Source organism: Eptatretus burgeri, unplaced genomic scaffold (genome assembly GCF_056783735.1).
Source record: "Eptatretus burgeri isolate ZD-2024b unplaced genomic scaffold, Ebu_testis_v1 Ebu_testis_scaffold_166, whole genome shotgun sequence".
Lineage (NCBI taxonomy): Eukaryota > Metazoa > Chordata > Myxini > Myxiniformes > Myxinidae > Eptatretus > Eptatretus burgeri.
The window spans coordinates 1-20,827 of record NW_028222116.1 but is presented as its reverse complement, the minus strand read 5'-3'; the positions used below and the strand labels follow the sequence as shown (position 1 = coordinate 20,827).

The following is a 20,827-nucleotide window of genomic DNA, read 5'->3' as shown; positions in this document are numbered from 1 at the left end:
GTTGTGGTGAAGTTGCATCGAATTCGCTGAAACGAAGCTGAACAGTTTATGTTTTGTACCCCATAGATCGGCGGGATCTCCATCAGGACCTCAACGGTGAAGAATTCCCAAGAATTACAGATGGATAACCCCCTCCCTCCCCCATGGATTTTTTTTAAGTCCTAAAACCATAAAAACCCTCCTGTGCACCCCTGGCTGCAACCTCCAGTTTTCAACAAATTTGGTGGAGGAAGCCAAAGGAGTCAAACACAAACTGATACCAGGTTGTTCTCCTCACCTACCCACTCAACCACCAAGTTTTATCCGAATGGGTCCACAACTTTTTGATATATCGTGCAAAATATAGCTTCAGGTCCTATCACTCAATGGTGAAGAATCACTTTAAAAATTCCAGAATCTGGAACTGAATCTTCACCAAAATCTAACCAATTCGTCCTTGTCATTCCTCAAATCTGTCCGACGTTTCATCCGAATGTGTCCACAAATTTTCCAGATATCATGTTATATTGTTGCGGGGCCGGGCGTCGGCCGCGAGCACGACCGCTGGATGGAGCTACAGAGTGGGCTCGACCGATCGCTCGGAATTCAGATCGTATTTCTTCGGAAAAGTCAGAAGAGTACGGGTCCCTTTCGGACCGTGAAGCGTCAATATTACGGCCACGTGGTACAGGGTTATTTGCCAAATCTTCAAAATACCGAGAGGCCATGTAGTGATCTTCCGAGTCTTCACACCCTCGACGGCTCCCGTACGGAATGAGTCGCCTGGCGCACTCGACCCGTGTGCGATCCGAGCGGTTTATTTGCCGAGATCCGTCGGTCCAAATGTTGCTTTGAAGCCGAAACCGCTTTTACTATTTCTCTAACACGCAGCACGCTCAGTCAATGAAGGAATGGACACGAACGAGCCGAAACAATGAACAAATGGGACTTATTTATACAATAATGGGGGAAAACTCAGGAAGCATGCAAGAAGCAGAACAAAACCGAATAGTAATAAGCACGTATGCAAGGTGTATACAGCAAAAGCACCGATACGATTTACTACTTGGCAGACAGGCCCACGGACACACACGCACACCCAAAGATGACCGGACCAAATGGTCTTTATTGAGGCCTATCTCGGACCTGTCCGCCCAGTGCGGTCTTCAAACTGGTCAGTCCGGCGAGAGGCAAGCCGAACCCGGACACCGGCGGGCGACCCTTGTGGTTCCTGCGGGGAATGGCGTCGCTCGAGCTCTCGGTCGTGGTGAGGAGGAGAAGGACGACGTCGACCAAGACCGGCCAGACAGGCTCCCTGAGACGAGCGCTCCAGCAAGACGAATGCTCCAGCAAGATGAGCGCTGAAGCAAGACGAGCGCTCCAGCAAGATGAGTGCTCCAGCAAGACGAGCGCTGCAGCAAGACGAACACTCCAGCAAGATGAGATGTCCAGGTTGGGAGATGCTCCTCCTCTGACCAGCTTCTGCCTCCCCTTTTATCCGCCCCCGCCGGCTCGACCCCTCCCCCACTCGGCCCACGGAGAATCCCAGAGCAGAGGGTTGTCCTTGTTCTCTGCAGAACTGTTGTCATTGCTGATTTGTTTCCCAATAAAAATCCGAACTATAAAAATAAATCACAGCGCATGAACTTTTAATTACCCATTAGACAAGGGAAAGGTAGCTATTTATAAAACACATACTTACCGATATAACTGAGCTCAAGGAACCTGAATGTTGAGTGCGATAGTTTTCCAAATACGCAACAATATATCGTTTTTGGCCCTGTCTCTGTCAATGGTGAAGAATCACTTTTAAAATTCTCGTATCCAGATTTCACCAATATCAAATCAATTCTTGTCACATACCCATCCTGTCCACCGAATCCATTCCAAATCTTTTGAGATATCCTGCTCACAGACAGACAGACGAAGGGACAGAGGTGCAAACATAACCTCAATCCCCATTCAGTGGTGGAGGTAACAAGCTGGATACAAGCTCAAACACCGATCTGATGTCTGAACAATAATCTGGTACTAAAATTGCTGTGAGATGTGGTAATACCATCTCTGACTGATTTCCAGTTGTGACTGGAGTTTGCCAGGGGTGTGTCCTAGCCCCCACACTTTTCAGCGCTTGCATGGACTGGATTCTGGGGAGGATGTCGGAGAGATCAATCTGCGGTGCATCGTTTGAGAATGTCAAGATCTCTGACCTTGATTTTGCAGATGATGCAGTCATCTTTGCGGAGACTCTGGATATCCTTGAGGGGGCCCTCGAGGTGCTGAATGAGGAATCAGAACCATTGCAATTATGGGTTTCCTGAGTCAAAACAAAGATCCAGGGTTTCAATGTAATCTTGGATGCTGCTCTCTTGTCTGTACTTGTTTGTGACGAGGATGTTGAGGTCAAGGAGAGATTCACTTACCTCGGCAGTGATAGTCAGGTCTCTGCTGGCTCTGAACCAGAAGTCAATAGATGTCTGGGTCTGGCCTGGGGAGTCATGGATTCACTGGATCATGGCGTGTGGCAATGCCAATACCTGTGTAGGAGAATGAAAGTCCAGGTCTTCAGATCCTTGGTGCTTCCAGTCTTGCTCCACAGATGGGAGAGTTGGACTCTGACCAGGTATCTGAGACAGAAACTTAATTCCTTTGGTACCAGGTCTCTTCGGCAAATCCTTGGCTATCGCTGGTAGGACTTTGTATCCAACGAGCGGTTGCTGACAGAGGTTCAAATGAGATTTGTTACCTGCATAGTCTGTGAACGTCAGCTGCGGCTGTATGGACATGTCTCGTTTTCTTGACACTGATCCTGCTCACCAGATTCTCTCAGCGAACGAGCCTCATCAGTGGAGGAGGCCAATGGGCCGACCACGTGCCTCGTGGTTGCAGCAGGCTGATCAACATCTCAAGGTGATGGGGATCGGTCAGACATCTGCCTGGGGGATGGCCTGACTGAGGCCCCTGCAGTGCCGGCGGAAAGTGGACACAGCAACAGGCTGTTCCGGAGCATGCTCCCATACCATACCTGGGCGATGGAGATTGTGGTCAAGTTTATGTGTGTAGTTTTGGAGAAGTTCCCAGTGTTTACATATATCCTGATTAACGGACACCACACAATGATTATACCCCACCTGGACAATTTTTGTTCCAGGTGACATATAAATGGCTGGCATAATCTCCACCAAATATGAGAAACAGGCTGGAGTACCTCGGGTTAGGTGACGGACAAAAACACCCCCCCCCCATTCCCAAAGAAGGTGAGGAGCCGAAACGACCTTTCAGGTCAACATACGTTCACGTACAAGCTTGCCTAGATTCTCACGTGAGTACACCCAAAATTCGGGGTCTCTGGGTGCTTCAGTTCGTGGATGAAAGAACAACAAACAAATGTACAAACATTTGAAATTTTTACAAGATTTGTAATCCCCTCGGAGCCATTTTCATAACAATATTTTCGACACCATTCCTTTGACTTGAACATTATATGATTTGAAAGGAGAAGAGATTTCGGTTAACTTGATTCACAGGAATTAAAAAATGACAAAATTCACAATAAAAAAGTCATAAAGGGAGAACTCGTCCACTGGGTCTTCGAGGTACAACTCGTCCACTGGGTCTTCGAGGTACAACTCGTACACTGGTTCATCGAGGTACAACTCGTACACTGGTTCATCGAGGTACAACTCGTACACTGGTTCATCGAGGTACAACTCGTACACTGGTTCATCGAGGTACAACTCGTACACTGGTTCATCGAGGTACAACTCGTACACTGGTTCATCGAGGTACAACTCGTACACTGGTTCATCGAGGTACAACTCGTACACTGGTTCATCGAGGTACAACTCGTACACTGGTTCATCGAGGTACAACTCGTACACTGGTTCATCGAGGTACAACTCGTACACTGGTTCATCAAAGTAAAACTCGTACACTGGGTCTCAGCTGAAGGATGCTCGGAGAACAAAAAAAGTGACAGACAATGTTGGAGTGCAAATGTGTTTGTGCAGTAATGAAGTGACACATGTTGAAGAGTGATGAACAGCATACAGTGATGAAGTCACGCAAGACGTACACTCCGTGCAGTGATGAAGTCACACACGACGTACAGTGATGAAGTCACACACGACGTCCAGTGATGAAGTCATGTACGATGCGATAAAATAAAGTCTCTGGATGGTTTAAGTACCTGTACTTCTGGAGACTGATGTTAATGTTTTTAAATCTTGGATCAGCCGTCTGGAAGAGTCTGATGTTTCATCTTTCATTCCTGGAGCTTGTACGATGGAGTGATCATGGATCCACTGCCAAACATCACATCTTCTCCAGTCGCCGTCACTGAAACTTCTTCCTCCACACACACATCAACAAAAGAATGTCAAAATCCTTCAACAGCATTGTCATCATCATCTCCATCATTATCATACCTTCCAACACAATCCTGGAAATATTATATCCTTTCAATTGTTTTCTGCATCTCAGTTAAATTCTCTTCTTTCTTTTACCTTCAATTTCACATCTTTATTTTCTTCATCACAAACTCCCACTGGATTTTTCAAACAATTAATTTTAATGATCATCCAGGTGTTCGCCATGATTTTGATAGGGATACATTTGCACTCACGCCAGACTGCTCCCACCTGGAAGATTTGTTTGCTGCTTCTCTGGATTCGAGTTCAGCAAAATATTTGTTTGTCCTCAACACTTCTGAGGCACAGACAAAATGGGACATGATGCAGGTGAAGAACATGAAGTTTAGACAAAGTTTGGAATAATTTGTGATGCAAGACAAGAATCTTGGCAACTTACGTTCCAATCGGTGGGATGGTTTCAAGTGAGCAGGAAGGATCACCTCTTCTGAGGAGTCTTTGGATAAAAAACAAACAACAGAAATATAAAAGATTAAATACATTGATATCTTCATTAGTTTGATAACTTGTTCAGAAAAGGCCACAGAAGGAAATGTATGGATGGAACAGGTAATCGATGAAATAGTCAAGGAGCTATTTCCCATATAGGCCTTAAAATAAGGTCTTGCTCAACCCACACCACATACAAGGTCTGAATGCATATTATGCAAGGGCAACCTACCCTGAGCAGTTTTAGGGTGGGTATCACTTCAAATTGTGGTGTAGCATTTTTTCAACAGTCCAATTTGCATGGTGGGGGTCAAATAAAGTTTTTTCCCATCAATGGGAGAATGTGATCCATGGTGGGTTGCTTTAGTCGGTTGTATCTTTTGAACTGGTTCATTCCAATTATTATACAATGTATGGATATAAAGAGAAGAGATTGGTGCATCCATATAAATTACTGTCAGTGAAGTATTAGTCGAAATTCATATGTAGAATCCCATAACGTAACAAACATGTCGTAGAATTCACCTGGCAAATCGAAAAAGTGTGTTTGTGGTTTTGTATTTCTCTGTTTGCTGAATGTCTGTTGAATGCATAATTTTTGTGCCTTCATTGCATGTACATTCATAATATGAATGTACAAAATGTATTATTTGTGATCTTGAGACAGTTTGCCTGTTAAATATACGTAGCTCGACCGCGTTGGCAAAGAACTAATCCTAAATCATCTGTGGTTTACACATGTTCCATTTTGAAGAGTCATGACTTTTTGCTGATTGTTATAATCACAATTCTTTTCGTTTCAGGTAGTTGAACAGTTCCAAACGTACCTGGACGTTCATCTTGACCTGTTACTAATTTGTCTTCTGTGCTACAGACTGCAGTCTGTGAGGGATTAAACCTCGTATGATTTCGTAGATTTGATGGGACATGGATGACGATACCAGCAGTGCTTGCATGCTTCCTGATTTGCCACCACGAAAACAGAGAAAGAGAACAAACGTTGACAAATGTGTACTCTGTCAAGAAGATTCACAGGATATTCCTCGAAAAGGATAGAGCACTTCCATGGAGAGGCTCGTTTCTGCACTGCAGTGCAGGCAAGATGAGCGTATTGAGCGACTGCTTCCAGATTTACAGAGACTAATGACCATGGATGTATTCTGGCATTCAAATTGCTACAAGTCCTGCATGAGCAAACACGATCTCGATAATACTGCGAAGAGAAGAGGACCATCTCTGTCGCCGTTTGAAGTTTTGGGATCGGATACGATGGATGCAGATCAGCTCGGGAGACGGTCCAGATCACAGTCTAGTCTTGTAGACTGGTCAAAATGGATGTTCTGCAAGAATAGGTCCCACAAAAAAGTGACAGAAATACAGAATGCGAGCACATTTGAAGTGTGTCAATCTATCGAGGTTTCTGCTGAAGCTTGAGGCGATGAAGATATGTTGCATATAATCCGTGGAGTAAACGGTGACCTTGTGGCAGCTGAAGCAAAATATCACAAAGTATTGTGCGATCGGCCGCTTGACTCGAATGGCGACCGCGTCGCCCACCGGAACGGACAATTAAGTCCTGACCCTCCGGGAACTACCGCCAGGAGCCAGTCACAGGTGGGGGTTTAACCTCACCACAACTCAGTCCGCATTCGACCCGCGCGAAATAGAGTCCGATCGCCGAATGGTCGATTTACCTAAGCACCCGCGCGGATAGCGTACTGAGGAGTTGTACCATGCCACAGGTCGACTCCGGACACGAACCGCTTCAGCGGCTCATTCCGTACTACAGGGATAACCGAGCGGAGTTATCGGCGACCTTGACGGTTCAGATTAGTTACCGGGTGTTTTAAACCCACTATTAATCCCTTACGTGATGCAAGATGGAGATTCAAACAAAGGAAAAAACGCAGCGAAACGGGGAACAATTGAACCAGCACATTTGTGACGGAAGCACGGAAGGCACGTATTTTACAGTCAAGCAAGAAAACACAATAAAAGCATGCAGATCTACAACCGAATATGATTTACACGGCAACACTTATCACAGTTCTACTTTTCAAGACTGGCGCCACCCACAGACATTTACACAAAACCCCAAAAGAAAAGGAAGTCGCGACTTCCCTTGGCGCATCGTCCAGCCCTTGGCGACCGTAACTCCGAGTCCCTCCGGCGTGGTCCACTGGGCTCGTCCATCACGCCTGCACGTGTCGTCCGCCCGACGGGGACGAACGAACCGAACCTCCGACCAGGAACAATCACCACAACTCTCGACAATTGACCGAACCAACCAAGAGCAAGGACTCTCCAAAAACTCTCTCCTTTTGGAGGGTGGGGCTCTGCCCCATTTCTGGCTCCACCTCCCTTCTGGAAGCTTCCCAAAAGGGGCGTGCCTTCTCGTTTCCCCCTCCCCGCGCCGTGCGGGGACGAGGAAAGTCAGTTTTGGCTCGGGGCCAGGGAATTATTCCCCCAAAATCAGGCCCCCACCTTTTTCACCTTTTACCTCTGGCTCAAATCGCACCTCCCCCATGCCAAAACGCGGGAAAAGCAGGAGGGAAAATCCGGCGGGAGATATTCAAGCGGGAGTTTTGGGCGGGAGATGCCCCTTCGCACCCTGTTGCTGCTGCCACTCCGCTCCTTTCATCCGTCCCGCGGAGATCGTGACCGCACGGTGCCCGTTGAATGGCGAGTGACGAATATGTGGTAGCGTCATTGTGGAAGGTGGCGTCGTGGTGTGAATGGCGTGATTGTTGGCGTCATGTACTGAATGGCGTGATCGTTGAGATGTTGGTTGTGGCGATGTTCGTTGTTGTTCTAACACCAAATTAACGACAGCAAAAGAAAAACGACTATCTGAAGAATCGCAGCCCGAATGGATCACATGTATTCCCTCTTAACAACGGGTTTGGGCTGACTACACATGAACTTACCGATATATCTCACCTGAGGACCCTTTATGGTGTATTACGAATTTCCACAGTCGTAACAGTATGCTTTTCAAAGTACATCAGGAAGTCAAACATCAAACATCACACTTTTAAGGCCAGCTAAAATGAAGATAAATACACCAGCGCTTTCCGGGACTCAATTGATGACCTTAAAACAGATTTGAAGCATGGCAAGGCAGACGATCTGCACAATCTTCTCGAAAAATATCAACGTCTTCAAGTTACACACGGTGTTGACCAAGATAAGTCCATCAGATACACAAAGCAGCATTTGAAGGACAGATTGATAAGGCATTTTGGCGATGAGGTGGTATTCCACCAGCCCCGAATTAGAGAGCAATCAGAACTGATGTATGCAAGCTAAATATCACTGCAAGATGTTCTGAATGCAGCCTTCAAAAAAACATTTGAGCCCCATGAAGACGAAGATTCTTCCGCTGATGAACAAGTTTTGCATCAGACAGAACGCACTAAACTTCTGTATCGTACTGCGATGCTGATCAGAGGGGATATTGCTGAGTGCAATGGTATTCCTGTCAAGCCTTTGAACACGGACGATCTGAGTCTCATCACAGTGAAATCACTTATACCAGACAGTGTATACTGGTCCTTACGCTGGGTAATTTCGGCTGATGATAGTGACAATGCTGGGAACTTTCCGGCAGAATGCAAGAATCAATCAGATGAGAGGAAGGTCATCATGGTGGCGCAAGATCTACTTCATTGCTCGTCACATGCAGGACTTAAGACTCTGAAGCACACCAGTCTCGCCACGGCAGTTTGTTTCATAATTGGTTCAAAGGAACTGATAACATTGCTTAACCAAATGGGCCACTGTTCGTCCTACAATGACATAGAGGCGATTGACTGGCAAAGGAGATTCTGACTAAAACAGAAGAAATTGGAGTTGTCATTCCATCGAACATCTGTTCTGGTGTCTTCATCCAGATGGCTGGTGACAATAATGACATTAATGAGGAGACGCTGGATGGGAAACACACCACCCATACCACAACTCTGGTTCTGTATCAACGGGGGCAATTTGGGCCATTACCAAATCACACGCCGATAGCTGACCATTCTCAGAGGAAGAGATCTCTCGACAGCACAATCATGCTACAATCTATGCAACAGTTCAGCGCATACGGCAAAAAGCCAAGTGTTGTAGATTTTGTGGATAAGGCACATGGGAACTGGTTACAGTACTTAGAACCTGTCCACACATCAGCATGTGTAGTCGATCTGGCTTGCGCATTGTGTCGGCTTTGCCCCACCAAACTATTTGATATCAGCATCCTGTCGAATCATCGAGTTGACCTTGCGAACAGAAAGTATCTGGCTGGAGTGGCTTCCATGCAATGGTGTCCTGTGCTACTTCAAGTCACACTGTTGTTGGATATTGTCCAATGATTGAAGGCTCTCCCACTGAGTATAGCACAATCTATACAGTGATGAAAACCACACAACAGATGATGGCAAGCCAAGGGCAGAAGACTGTCGTGCTCACATTTCACCTCGTCATCGACGTCAAGGCAAAAGAGATCCAGTGGAGAGTGCCAGATGAGTTCTCAAATTCCATCATCCGCATGGGAGGATTCCATATTGCCCTGAACTTTCTAACTCTTCTGGGCAAAAAGTATGATAACTCAGGCACTGAAGATCTTCTGATTGAATCTGAGGTCGATGGTAACAGCAGGACAACTTCTCTTCTTCAAGGCAAATCATACAACCGCGGGGTGAGGGCTCACAAACTTGTCATGGAAGCAATGTTCCGTTTAAGGTGGAGTGAGTTCATCAAGTGGCTTGCTTCTCGGAGGGGACATTCAGCCACAACAGAATTCCTCGTCAATGACACAGTGGTCGTTGGTATATTGTGTATTTGTGCAACAGATATTTTGATACTTTGGTGTCAAATTTTCATATGAGAATAACTGAGAATGCTTCTCTCCACATTATTTGGATTCCATGTACACATTCTGAATATTACCCCACCAACAGCAACTCGAATCTACATGTAGTATAATCCATTCTCATTCCATCCATGTATATCATGTCAAATTTGAGCGAATAATTTGGAAAATACAGTCGTTTAAATCAACCCACCTCTCAACCTTGTTCTAATATTGGTGTGAAAACCTGATTTGACCCCCACTATACAAAATGGCCTGAAGAAAAAAGAACGTGTACCACAATTCGAAGTGACACCCACTGTAGAAATGCTCCAGAGAGGTTGGTGTCACAGAATATGCAAACAAACATTGTATGTGGTGTGGGTTGAGAAAGACCTTTTGCCCCTGGGTCTTGCTCCTGGCCAAAAAAGGTGAATCAGGTGATCTCATCCAATCGAAGGGAGTTAAAGTTCTTGTTTTATATTCTGCATGGGGATGACCATGCCAATAAGTTGCCTTACCACGAAAGTATAATTGCAATTATCTTCACAATGAAGGATATTCTTCTTCATCAATCTTGGGGTTGGTTGTGCTTTTGATCTTGTGGTTGGTTGTGTTTTTGATCTTGTGGTTGGTTGTGTTTGCACCCGGTGAGTTTACCCAACCTGTAAAAAGGTAATGAAAAGTTCTCACCTGTTGAAGGTCTTGCATGGCACATGGCTTCGTGTTGTTGCTGGCCGTCATCACGGTGAGGTTTCCGTTCAGGAGGCAGCCAATGAACAATGGAAGTCGGTGATGAATTCCTTTTCCTCAACAATAAGACCCCACCATGGTTTTCTGCAGCTTTGGTGCCTTTACTTTCAAAGTTCAGGTTCTTGTTCTTATTAAATGTAAAATATCCATCAGGAATGAAATCCTTTCCTTGTCTGTACTTTCAAAAAAGGTTTCGGTTTCGGCTCCGATGTGATCTCAGGTATTTGGAAGAGACCGTGCGTTGAAGGAAATTGTTTTCAACAGAATATACTCTGTCTTTCTTTTAAAGTGTGCAGCATGAGGAGACTGTATGATGTGAGATGGGAGATGAGGAGGGATGGTCATGATCTACAGAGATGAGAAGGAATGGTCATGATCCACGGAGATGAGGAGGGATGGTCATGATCTACGGAGATGAGGAGGGATGGTCATGATCTACGGAGATGAGGAGGGATGGTCATCATTTACGGAAATGAGGTTCACCCTTGGGCTTCTTGAGGAGGACGACTTTGTCTCCTTTAATGGTGTATCGCCCGTTTGGATCACTTTCTCTCTTTTTATCAAGATCACTCAACAGCATCTCGAGTGTTTCTCTTTGAAGCTGAGTGTAATCTGGAGTGATGAAAATGTTTCTTGTCCAGAGAGAGGGATCCTTCAAATTCCGTATCTTTTATTGTTCGTAAGAACCTGATTCCGATCAGACTCGCATCTGAAAACAACTTTCATGGGTCTGAACCTGTTCTCAACATAGCGTCCGATGCGGAAAGTCTGTTCAGGCTCGATCTCCAGGTTCATGGCTTTTATTAATTTTGCCACAGCCTCCTTGTCATGTTCACCTTTTCCCTCCTTCACTCCACGGAACACGAGGTTGTATTTGCGCCTTTCAATTTCCGCTCGTTCATCCTTGAGAAACTCAGACTGAAAAGAATGGTGGGTCTCCCGTTTGGGCGGCCGTCGATGAACATCGTGCTGTTTCTGATGATGTAACCGGTCTGCACACCGAGGCTTCGGTTGTTGTTGGAGGGCAACACTGTAAAGTTGTCGTTTCTCCAGCCCGTCATCATTCTGAGGCTTCGGTTCAGTCGTCGGCAGCAAATCAACATTGTCCTGTTGCTGCTGTTGCTGCTCCAGCCCATCATTCCTTCCAAGCACTTCTTCCTCGTTTTTCTCATCAAGCTTTCCTGCATTTTGTACTTTGTTCTCTCTTTCCAAGACCCCCTTCTCCCTTAACTCCACGTTATTTTTCCTATCCCTCATCTCTCGTTCTCGTACCATTAACATGAACTCTTTCAGTTTCCATCTAATTTCACGTTGTTTTTGTTCTTCCCGGTGCTCTCTCTCTCTAACACGAGTCTCTTCGTCTAATTTAAGCAGCCGGTACTCTCCATCTTTAAACTCCTCTCCTTGTTGGTGCATACGAAGCTGCCGTTTCTTTATCTCCTCATCTTTCCCATTCATGAATACTTTAATCACACCTTGTCGCTCCATCTCCTGTTCTTGACTGATCTGCAGGTATCGCTCCCGCTGCTGCACTCGTTTCTTCCAGTTATCAATCTCGAACATTCTGTGTTCTACAAACAGCATTTTCTGATCAAGTTCTTTATTTTTGCGTTTTTCCCACATTCGGACTTGGAATCGCTCTTTAGCTCGTGTGGATTCTTCTCTCTTTCTCATCCTGAGCCTTTCTTCATTTTTCCTCTCCTGTTCATTCATTTTTCTCTGCTCTTCTTCATTTTTCTGCCTCTGCTGTTCCTCCTCTCCTCTCTTCCGATCCTCTTCCTCCTTTATCCATAATTCTTTTTCCAATTTCCGTTGCACATCCTTTTCCATCAACTCATGTTCCATTTGCTGCACAAACTTCTCTCTTTGTAAGAGATTTCTTTCGGTTTCGACCAACTGAGCCTCATATTCCTGAAGCTTTTCTTCCTCTCCTCGTAAAACCTTTTGTTTCTCTTTTTCATATTCCTCTTCCTTTTCTGCTTTGTCTACAATGTTCTGTTTTGCTATGAACTCCATTTTTTCAGGAATTTCCAGAACCTCCTTTCCCTCTCCTTTCTGAATTTCAAGGTGTTCGGTTTCCAGAACCATCATTACCAATGGTGGATCGTCTTTTGATTCATTTTTTCTTTTCACTTTACATCGACATCGTAAACTGCAACAAAACAAAAAAACATTATCAGTTCAAGGTAAAATGAAGTATTACATCACATGAAAAGTATGGAACACATGGTTTTGTAAAACATAAACAAACATGTTCCACGAGTGTTACAGTTCTGGAGGATACGGAATATGGAACATACAGATGTAACTTAAACAATGTCCTTCGGAACGATGTGGAACGATGAATCACACTTGATTATTTGAAGAATTTCATGTAATGGTGGAGGATGTTATGAACTTAAACATTTGTTTTGCGAAAGAAGGAAATTGTGACTTTTTTTGGAAATTATGTCTGACTTCGCTGGAATTCCATTGGCAGCATTTTTTAATGGCGTCATTTGGCGGCCATTTGGATTATAAAATATCCATTTCAGAAGTACTTTGTCCCACAACTTCGACATTGACCAACAAACTATTCCTTGGAAATCAACACGAAGGAGGTGAGTTTTAGTTAATATTCACAATAAACTTGTGCAACATGCGTGGGACATCATTCATATTGTTGCGGGCCGGGGACTCGTGGCAAGAATGTCCGCAAGGTGTGGGGAGTTACGTCAATTCCCACCGGACTCTCCGGAATTGGAGGCCGTCGCTCACGGATAACTCCGTGAGGCGGCAGGTCGCTTAACCAACCGTGGACGCCAATACCTCCACCGCGTAGCGTAGGTTCTATTTCTCTGGAACCAATTTACCTAATTAACCACGCGGTGTCGTCTACAGGGTAACCACGCCCTCGGCACATCTTGCTCGAACCGGGTCACTCGACCGACTGCGGTAGAGTTCCAACGACCGACTACCAACTCCGGTTTGGGTGCAGTCGAGCGGAACTGCCAAAGTCGTGCCGGCTCGGATGAACAGCTTAATGGGAACAAAGACCCGACTAAAACTCAGACCCGAACCATGCTGGCCCAATGAAGGAAAAGACGAAAACGAACTGGGAACATTTCTGCAATAAATTATTTATAATAAAAACGAGGAAATTTACGTGGCACAGAAAAAGGTTTATTGGGGTGTAATGCAGGGGAAAGAAAGAAGATGTAGTGCAACAATTTACAGCAACTTACAAAGCAGACACAGAACAGACTTACACGGTAATTATACAGGCAAGATTTACAATGACCGAAAACACGAATACAGTTTCTACTTATTAGACTGGTGCCACACACTCAGACAAAATAATACCAGTTGAGGGGAAAGGCCTTTTGCAGCCAAAGCGGGAGGTGGGCTGAAGTCGCAGTTCTTTCGAGTACCTGAATCTCGGGGAAAGGAATGCTCCATGGTGCAGCACCTGCCAACAGTCGTGAAGTCAGGTCCACAGCCGCCCGTCTGGAGTTCGGGTCCATGGAGGAGCTCGAGTGGGCCGGGACCAAGAGTCGGGCCGTCGGGGCGAGACGTGAGCGGAGCCAAGCAACGGGAACCGCTTCGTTTTCCAACCAACTCCAGCCTCCAAGCACAGAACGAACGACCCCCAAAGAACTCTACGAACGACCCGCAAAGAACTCAAAACTGAGGATGATGTTCTGGTTTATAGACCTCCTTCAGCGGGGCCTTGGTCAAAACTGACGTCACTGTCCGCCCTGATTGGACGGGGCTCCCATGGGTCCGCCCTTTCTGGGCAGGGCATCAGCCAGGCACCGGCGAGGCCCGCCCACTCCACGCGTGTGGACTCGTCAAGAAAGAGTTGGAGCATTTGGCGAAGCCGACTATGAACTGCGTGCGACAGCGAAGAATCTGTCTCGGAAAAACGAGGCTCCAGGGACAACAGGTGGATCGCGGTACGTTGTTGCCAGCGAACCGAAGGCTGCAAGCACTCGGGTACCATGGATCGCAATGGAGGATGGGATATAAAGATTTATTACCCCAACTGAAAAAACATCGCAGCGCACCCCTTCAATCCCACTACACACAAGGAGGGATTCTGTCGACACATATACTTAACGGCATAACTGATTTGGGACACCTGTATGTTGTATGCGTACGGTTCCGAGAACCGTTACAATATCATCAGGTACTGGATATAAAAAAAATTCAATTACTTCACTTGTACATCATAGACGAAGATCACAGAAAATGGACTTTTTAGAATATTCACCGTGGATCAAATTATCATAGAAAGAGCTGCAAGAAAAACTGTCACTCAGTAAATATAAAGAGCTTTGAGGAAACTGTTTGTTAACATTTAACAAAATATGGAGGACAATAAGGAACGACCATTTGGTGAATTGGGAAATGTACTGTAAACACATTTAATAATAAAATCAATCTGAATAGAAAGGAAATCATCATGCGGAATCTATCCATGTCTGGTTATCCTTCATTATTTCAGCCAGATTGTTATTACAAAAACAAAAATCTCATTGTTCTTTCACTTGAATAATCATCAACTTCTCATGTTTCATGAGATGATGGCATCTCCCAAAGAGATGATGGGATCTCCCAAAGAGCTCCCGTTCACCAAACCAACAACATATTTTAAACTCTGCTTGCATTGCCAGAGAGGTCCTTGTGAAAAGCTTGTTCATACTCAATGCAGAACCTTCAAGGAATCAGCATTTGAAACTTTTCTAAAGTGTGTCCAGAAAGAGGCAGATTATTACAATCCAGAATTTGTGTGAGTTGGACAAAGGCTGCTGGAATTACAGCAAACCAGCTTCAAGCTAAGAAAGCTACTTGACACAGAGATTGACATAAAAAAAACCGAGTCACCTGGATAGAGATGAAAGAAGAAGGAGCAAACTTGCTGTTGCTTCATAAGACACAACTTTTCTGACAAAGAGGACAACCCATTGCTTCAGAATCTATAAAGCAGACTCGTTTGAGCAGTACAGTGTTTGTCAAATTAAAATGTGTATTTTGTCAACCAACCAAAGGTGAGGAAAACTCAAAAGTACATGAAAAACTCCAGAAGGGCCAATTCCTGGTAACATGGGAGAAAACAATCCAAGAAATTGTGAACAGCAGTTGATATGATGCCTGGAAAGTTAGGCTTGCGGACGTGCTGTCTTCTGGGGATTGACAGTCTCGTGACATTTTGAACCACCACACGTCCCGCTTCACAAAAACTGGGAAAAGTACATTCAGCGTCCATGTTGTAAAGCCAAATCAATTGAAAACAGGGAACCAATCATCCAGCGTCCAGTGAGTGTTGTATTTATTGCCACAGACCGAGTTCTTCAGTGTTCTTCAAGACCACGTTGATGAGGGGCAGTGTATCGACATTGCTGGACTGCAGAAGTGCAGATTTTTCATGAATTCCAAGATAGACTTTCTGAAACTTTCCCAGGTTTTTTGACACACAGGTTACTGAATACACAACTATAATTACAAACGGTTTTCCAAAGTGAAGGCTAACCAAAGTTATACCCCACCTGTAAATGACCAATGAGGTTTTTACACCAAATTTTACTTTGATTAATACAGCAAAAGTGGGTTTGTTCATCACAGCCATTTTGAAATCCAAGATGGTCACCATACATAACATCAAGAAAATTAAAAGTGTGTTTTTAACTTCTTGGCATGATAAATATGGGTATTGCCACCAAAACAGACTTCATATGATATTCACAGCCCAAGTGATAATGAAATTTGGTGGAACATGGTGGCCATTTTGAAATCCAAGATGGCCCCAAAATATTGGATGAAAAACAATGTCACCAATGGATTTTGGACACCTTGTCATCTCCAGTAATAAAACAACATATTCCATATTGAGCAAAAAACATTCAAGTCCTTATAATCCAACATAACATCGTACACAACATAGCATCTTCAAATATCAGAGTGATCTTGTTCCCTCGTGGATGAAGACTTGATAAATATTGATGAATAAGTCACTTGTGTTCTTTACCAGTGAATGCAGAGCTTTCTTTTGGGGCTCCCCCTCTTGTTGAACCAACGTGATGGATCAAATGTGATTAAAACATAAAACAAAAGGAAGGAAATTGTGACAAACGTGACGTCACGAACCACAGACATCCCTCCATCCTCAGCAGCATTATTCTCGATAACCTATGGAGATAGACAAGGGCGGGGGTAGGAGGAATGTTTATTTCATTTTAAATTGAACTAAATGTTTTTACAATTATTTTACAAGTGCCAAAAGTTCATGACAAAGCAACAACATGATCTTGAATTTTTTTAGAATACAAACACAATGGCTTGGGGAATGTTCGAGAGTTTATCATTTGTACGATGTTTGCACAAGGATTTGGGAAATAATTTGGGAATTTGGGAAGTAATGCTGTGACTATTCCTCCATCGACACGACCAGGAAGGAACACTTGCTCTGAAGGGACAAATTCCAAGTTTGCTTGGTGGGGGGAAAGTTAACCTGCAGTTTCTTACCAAAGATAAACTCTCTTGTTCCTCAACACATCATCACGGCATAACTGACTTGGGACACCTGCATGTTGTATGCGCACGGTTCCGAGAACCGCAACAATAGTCGCAACGACGATTTTAACGTTACAAAAGGAGTCGCAACAACGATTTTAAGGGCAGACAAGGAAGATTATACAAGGGATTCCATTGGAAAATACTACCTGTCCCTTCGCTGATGGGAATACAATGAGGAGGACCAAAAATAGGGGGAGAGGGGGGGGGGGAGGGGGAGCAAGGAGGGAGGGAGAGGAGGGGTGAGGGGAAGGGAAGGCAGGGTGAGATGAGGGGAAGGGAAAGCACACGTGCTGTGGAGCATAAATTATGCACGTACATAACCGTTGGCCAGACACATATGAAGATAGCCACCACAGAGGGGGGGGGGCGGGGGGGTGGGAGTGGGAGAATCAGCAGAGAGAATATGCTATGCTTTTGAACACACACACAAACACACACACGTACACCCTCACACACACCCCTCACTCACACACCAACCCCCATTTTAAATCCTCCGTGCAGGCATCATTTCCAAAACTACAAAGAAAGGGACTCCCATGGTGTTGTGTACCTTCCCCGAGTACAATATGTTGTTATTTCTCACAATCCCCCCTTACCTGTTGTGATGGACGGGACGCTTCACTTCCGAGGATGGTGAGCACGAACAGCGCGATGGGAAACAACATGGCTGGTGCACGGCTATCCACGAACTGAAGATTTAACACACCGCTCTGTATTAGAGTTCCCTATTGTTGGAATTCTCATTGTGACGTCACAATGGACTGTAGCCACGCCCCCTTTCCCTCGTTCACATTGCTTTTTAACGCTCAGAACGCCTTGCCTCTCTTATCTATCCTTTGATAATCCACAAAATAGATATGATGTGTCTTTTTCCGATTTATGATTAATAAAGAAGGTACTTTTGCAATAAAAGTCGAAATTTTATCCATCTTCAAACTGAGCCGTGACGTCACACATGGAAGTACACCGCGAGATCCGTTTCACATTGAATACGGGTTTCATCGTGGTACGATTTCACTCAAACGTCGAATAAATTATATTTTTCACAAAAATGCCGAGTCGATGAGTCCTTGGTGCTTGCACAGTACGGAATACAAACCGAGATAGTTTCATGCTCCACCAATGGTGGAAACACCCAAGGTTTGCCAGAAATTGGAAGAGGTTTGTCCGAAATACCCAAGTGTGGATCGGGCCTCAAAATGTTCACTTTTGTGGTCAGAAAAGGGTAAAGAGAACTGTTATGAATCAACAGAGATGGCGAAACGTTCTGGTTATCCACCACAAATGAGAGAGGACGCCATCTCCACGATAAGGCGGAAGAAACAGCCATCGCTCAAAACCCGAACACCATCTCCACCCAGCTACCAGCACATGTACACAGATGATCACTCCCCTACAACATCCCCCACAACCCTCCATCAACCATCGCCCCCACTCTACCTCCCAACACCCCAAACACCCCCCTTCTCTCCACCATCCCCTTACAATCGCCCACCAACTATCAACCCCAAAATACCCACCACATCCTACATCCCCCCGCCCCACCCCCTCCAATGGGGTGGGACATCGACACAGCACGGACACCGATACGACAGCAGGACATGACTCGGCACGACCTCAAACACAAATGCTGTCACAAGAAAGTTTAAAACGGGATGATCCTGTAAAACGGGATGTACAGGACACCTGGTCAGCCTGTGAAGGAGGGACAAAGCAGTCGTCAGCCATTTTGTCAATGGAGTCCATGCAGCGTCCGTGCCTGTGCAGTGTCCTTGCCGTGCCGTGCTGTGTCCGTGCCTGTGCCGTGTCCATGTCGCGTTTCCGCTGTCGTAACACATTAAACTGATTTAACAATGGATACAAAATCCCTTCTAAACCCTCAACTGAAAAACAAAACCCATCAATGTGGAGTGAACATGTGACCGGCCGGTGTTTCCATCCTCACCAACACCTCCATCGTCTCCATCTTCGTCTCATTCACTCACATCAGGATCGAAACGATTCGGCTCCACAATCGCCCCAAATCGTTTCCATCACTAATTTTATCTCTCAATAGTTTATTCCAAATCCCACTGATCAGTTTCAACACATCGAGAACCTTCAGAGTTGCTGATGATGGTGGAATCAGTGTCGGAATCAGAGATCGAAATACACTGTTTCTCTGTGTAAACCAACATTTTGATCAAGTTTCCAAACAAAGATAAACTCTCTTATTCCTCATCACATCCTTGGGATTTCACCTGAACAAGCCAAACACCTGGAGGAGTTTTCAGCCTTGTTTTGGGGAAATTTAAATAAATAAATTATATTAACAATGTTACATTATCGACGTTTCAAGATGATGAATTTACTTGTGATGTTATAAAAAGTAAAATCGGCTCCATGGATGTAAATCTGTGTGTTCACATGATGTTCCCTTTTCTATCACGTGGTGTTTACTGTCACCAATCACTTGGTGAATTGAACTTCAACTCAAACTTCGATCGGTGTTCGACGGAACAACCCATGATAGGCCGCGGGCCAGTGGGACCTACTTTGCACCCCCCACCCCCTACCCCCACCCCCCCGTGACAATTTTTCACTAATACCACAGTGTTCATATATATCCCAAGTATCAGAAAAAGGATGTTCCCAGAAAAATAACTCATTTTCACGATGCTTGATTAAGCTAAGCAATCAAAAATAGACGAATCTCACAAAGATCGGCAAAATGTCAATATCTCTGTCAAATGTAAACATAAAATCACAAAATTGGTGTCAAATGAAAGCTTATTACACATATTAAAATATTGTGACGTCCGCGGGACTTGAGCAGTCCCGCCAATGTAGAATGAGCCGAAACGATGGAGGCGGTTTATTTATTTATAACCCAAACATGGCGGTTCTAATCGCTCAATCGCAAACGGGACGAGGAAGGTGGCACGAGTCACTTTTCACTGAGTTGATGATGTTTATTTATAATAACGATGATGTTTATTTGTTTTTATTATTAACCAGAAATAACAAGACTCGGCAAGAAGAGGGATCCGGGGCGATTTGACGGGATGGTGTGGGATCGGGCGTGGGGAAAACACAGACAATTCCAATGAATATACAGATCTCAAACCCTCTAAGGCGCCAAGTACACACACACACACACACACACACACACACACACACACACACACACACACACACACACACACACACACACACACACACACACACACACACACACACACACACACACACACACACACACACAAAACGTAGCTATTTCTGGTGGTCAGGCTGGACCGGGGTGTGGACGCAACAGTCCCTGGATCGGCGTCGGACGAGCTGGCCTTGCTCTCGTCAGGGGGGCAGGAGAAACCGTGGTGCTGTCGACCTCCTGGTCTTGGCCCAAGTCCGCTCACAGCCGCCAGGGAACCAGTTCTGGCGCCAAATTGCGAGCAGGAGAGGGAGGCAGGTCCGCCCGCCGTTCGACCCCGTACTCAGAGTCAGCAGAACCCCAGAGCCAACCAAGGTGAGGCACGAGGCTCAGCAAGGGTCCAAGACACGATGAAGAACACGATCGAATCAGCACAACAACAAGTACGCTTCCCGCGCAACAGCCTCCACACCAAAAAAACACGATCTTTTTGTCCCGATCTTCTTCCTCTTCCTCTTCCTTTTCCTTTTCCTTTTCCTTTTCCTTTTCCTTTTCGACCCCGAACAGAACCTTTTTATCCTCCCGTCCTCGTCACTTCCAATCGAGCCGTTTTATTGGCCCACCGCCGTCGCCTTCCGCCAATCATGATCACGGGGCGGAGCCATCCGCAGCCCTGTCCTGTGACGTCACGGCCAGTCTCCAGAGACTACTAAAAGG

At 45.3% G+C, this 20,827-nt stretch overlaps 1 protein-coding gene across 3 annotated transcripts; it reads right to left on the bottom strand.

Moving 5' to 3' along the window:
- Nucleotides 1-3,373: 3,373 nt before the first annotated feature.
- On the bottom strand, nt 3,374-11,090 carry LOC147007443 (uncharacterized). Of its 3 annotated transcripts, none has more exons than XR_015054182.1 (5): nt 10,366-11,090; nt 4,789-4,845; nt 4,620-4,686; nt 4,169-4,326; nt 3,374-3,924 (listed from the first exon to the last, which is right to left on the bottom strand). XR_015054182.1 is itself a non-coding variant. In XM_085867148.1 (5 exons), the coding sequence occupies exons 1-5, from the start codon at nt 10,388-10,390 to the stop codon at nt 3,921-3,923; spliced, it is 321 nt and encodes a 106-aa protein (XP_085723274.1). In that variant the 5' UTR covers nt 10,391-11,090; the 3' UTR covers nt 3,374-3,920. The 3 variants fall into 3 exon arrangements, 1 of the variants encoding a protein (XP_085723274.1); XM_085867148.1 differs by having other exon boundaries at nt 3,374-3,934; XR_015054181.1 differs by having other exon boundaries at nt 3,374-4,326; nt 4,620-4,683.
- Between the last annotated feature and the right edge of the window lie 9,737 nt (nt 11,091-20,827).

What these genes read in the sequence shown, in the direction of transcription:
- LOC147007443 (XM_085867148.1), bottom strand. Translation starts at nt 10,390, where the DNA reads ATGTGCCATGCAAGACCTTCAACAG. An exon ending in CCATGCAAGACCTTCAACAG is followed by an intron (nt 4,846 to 10,365) that starts GTGAGAACTTTT and finishes TTTTATCCAAAG; the next exon opens with ACTCCTCAGAAGAGGTGATC. An exon ending in GCAGCAAACAAATCTTCCAG is followed by an intron (nt 4,327 to 4,619) that starts GTGGGAGCAGTC and finishes GTGTGGAGGAAG; the next exon opens with AAGTTTCAGTGACGGCGACT.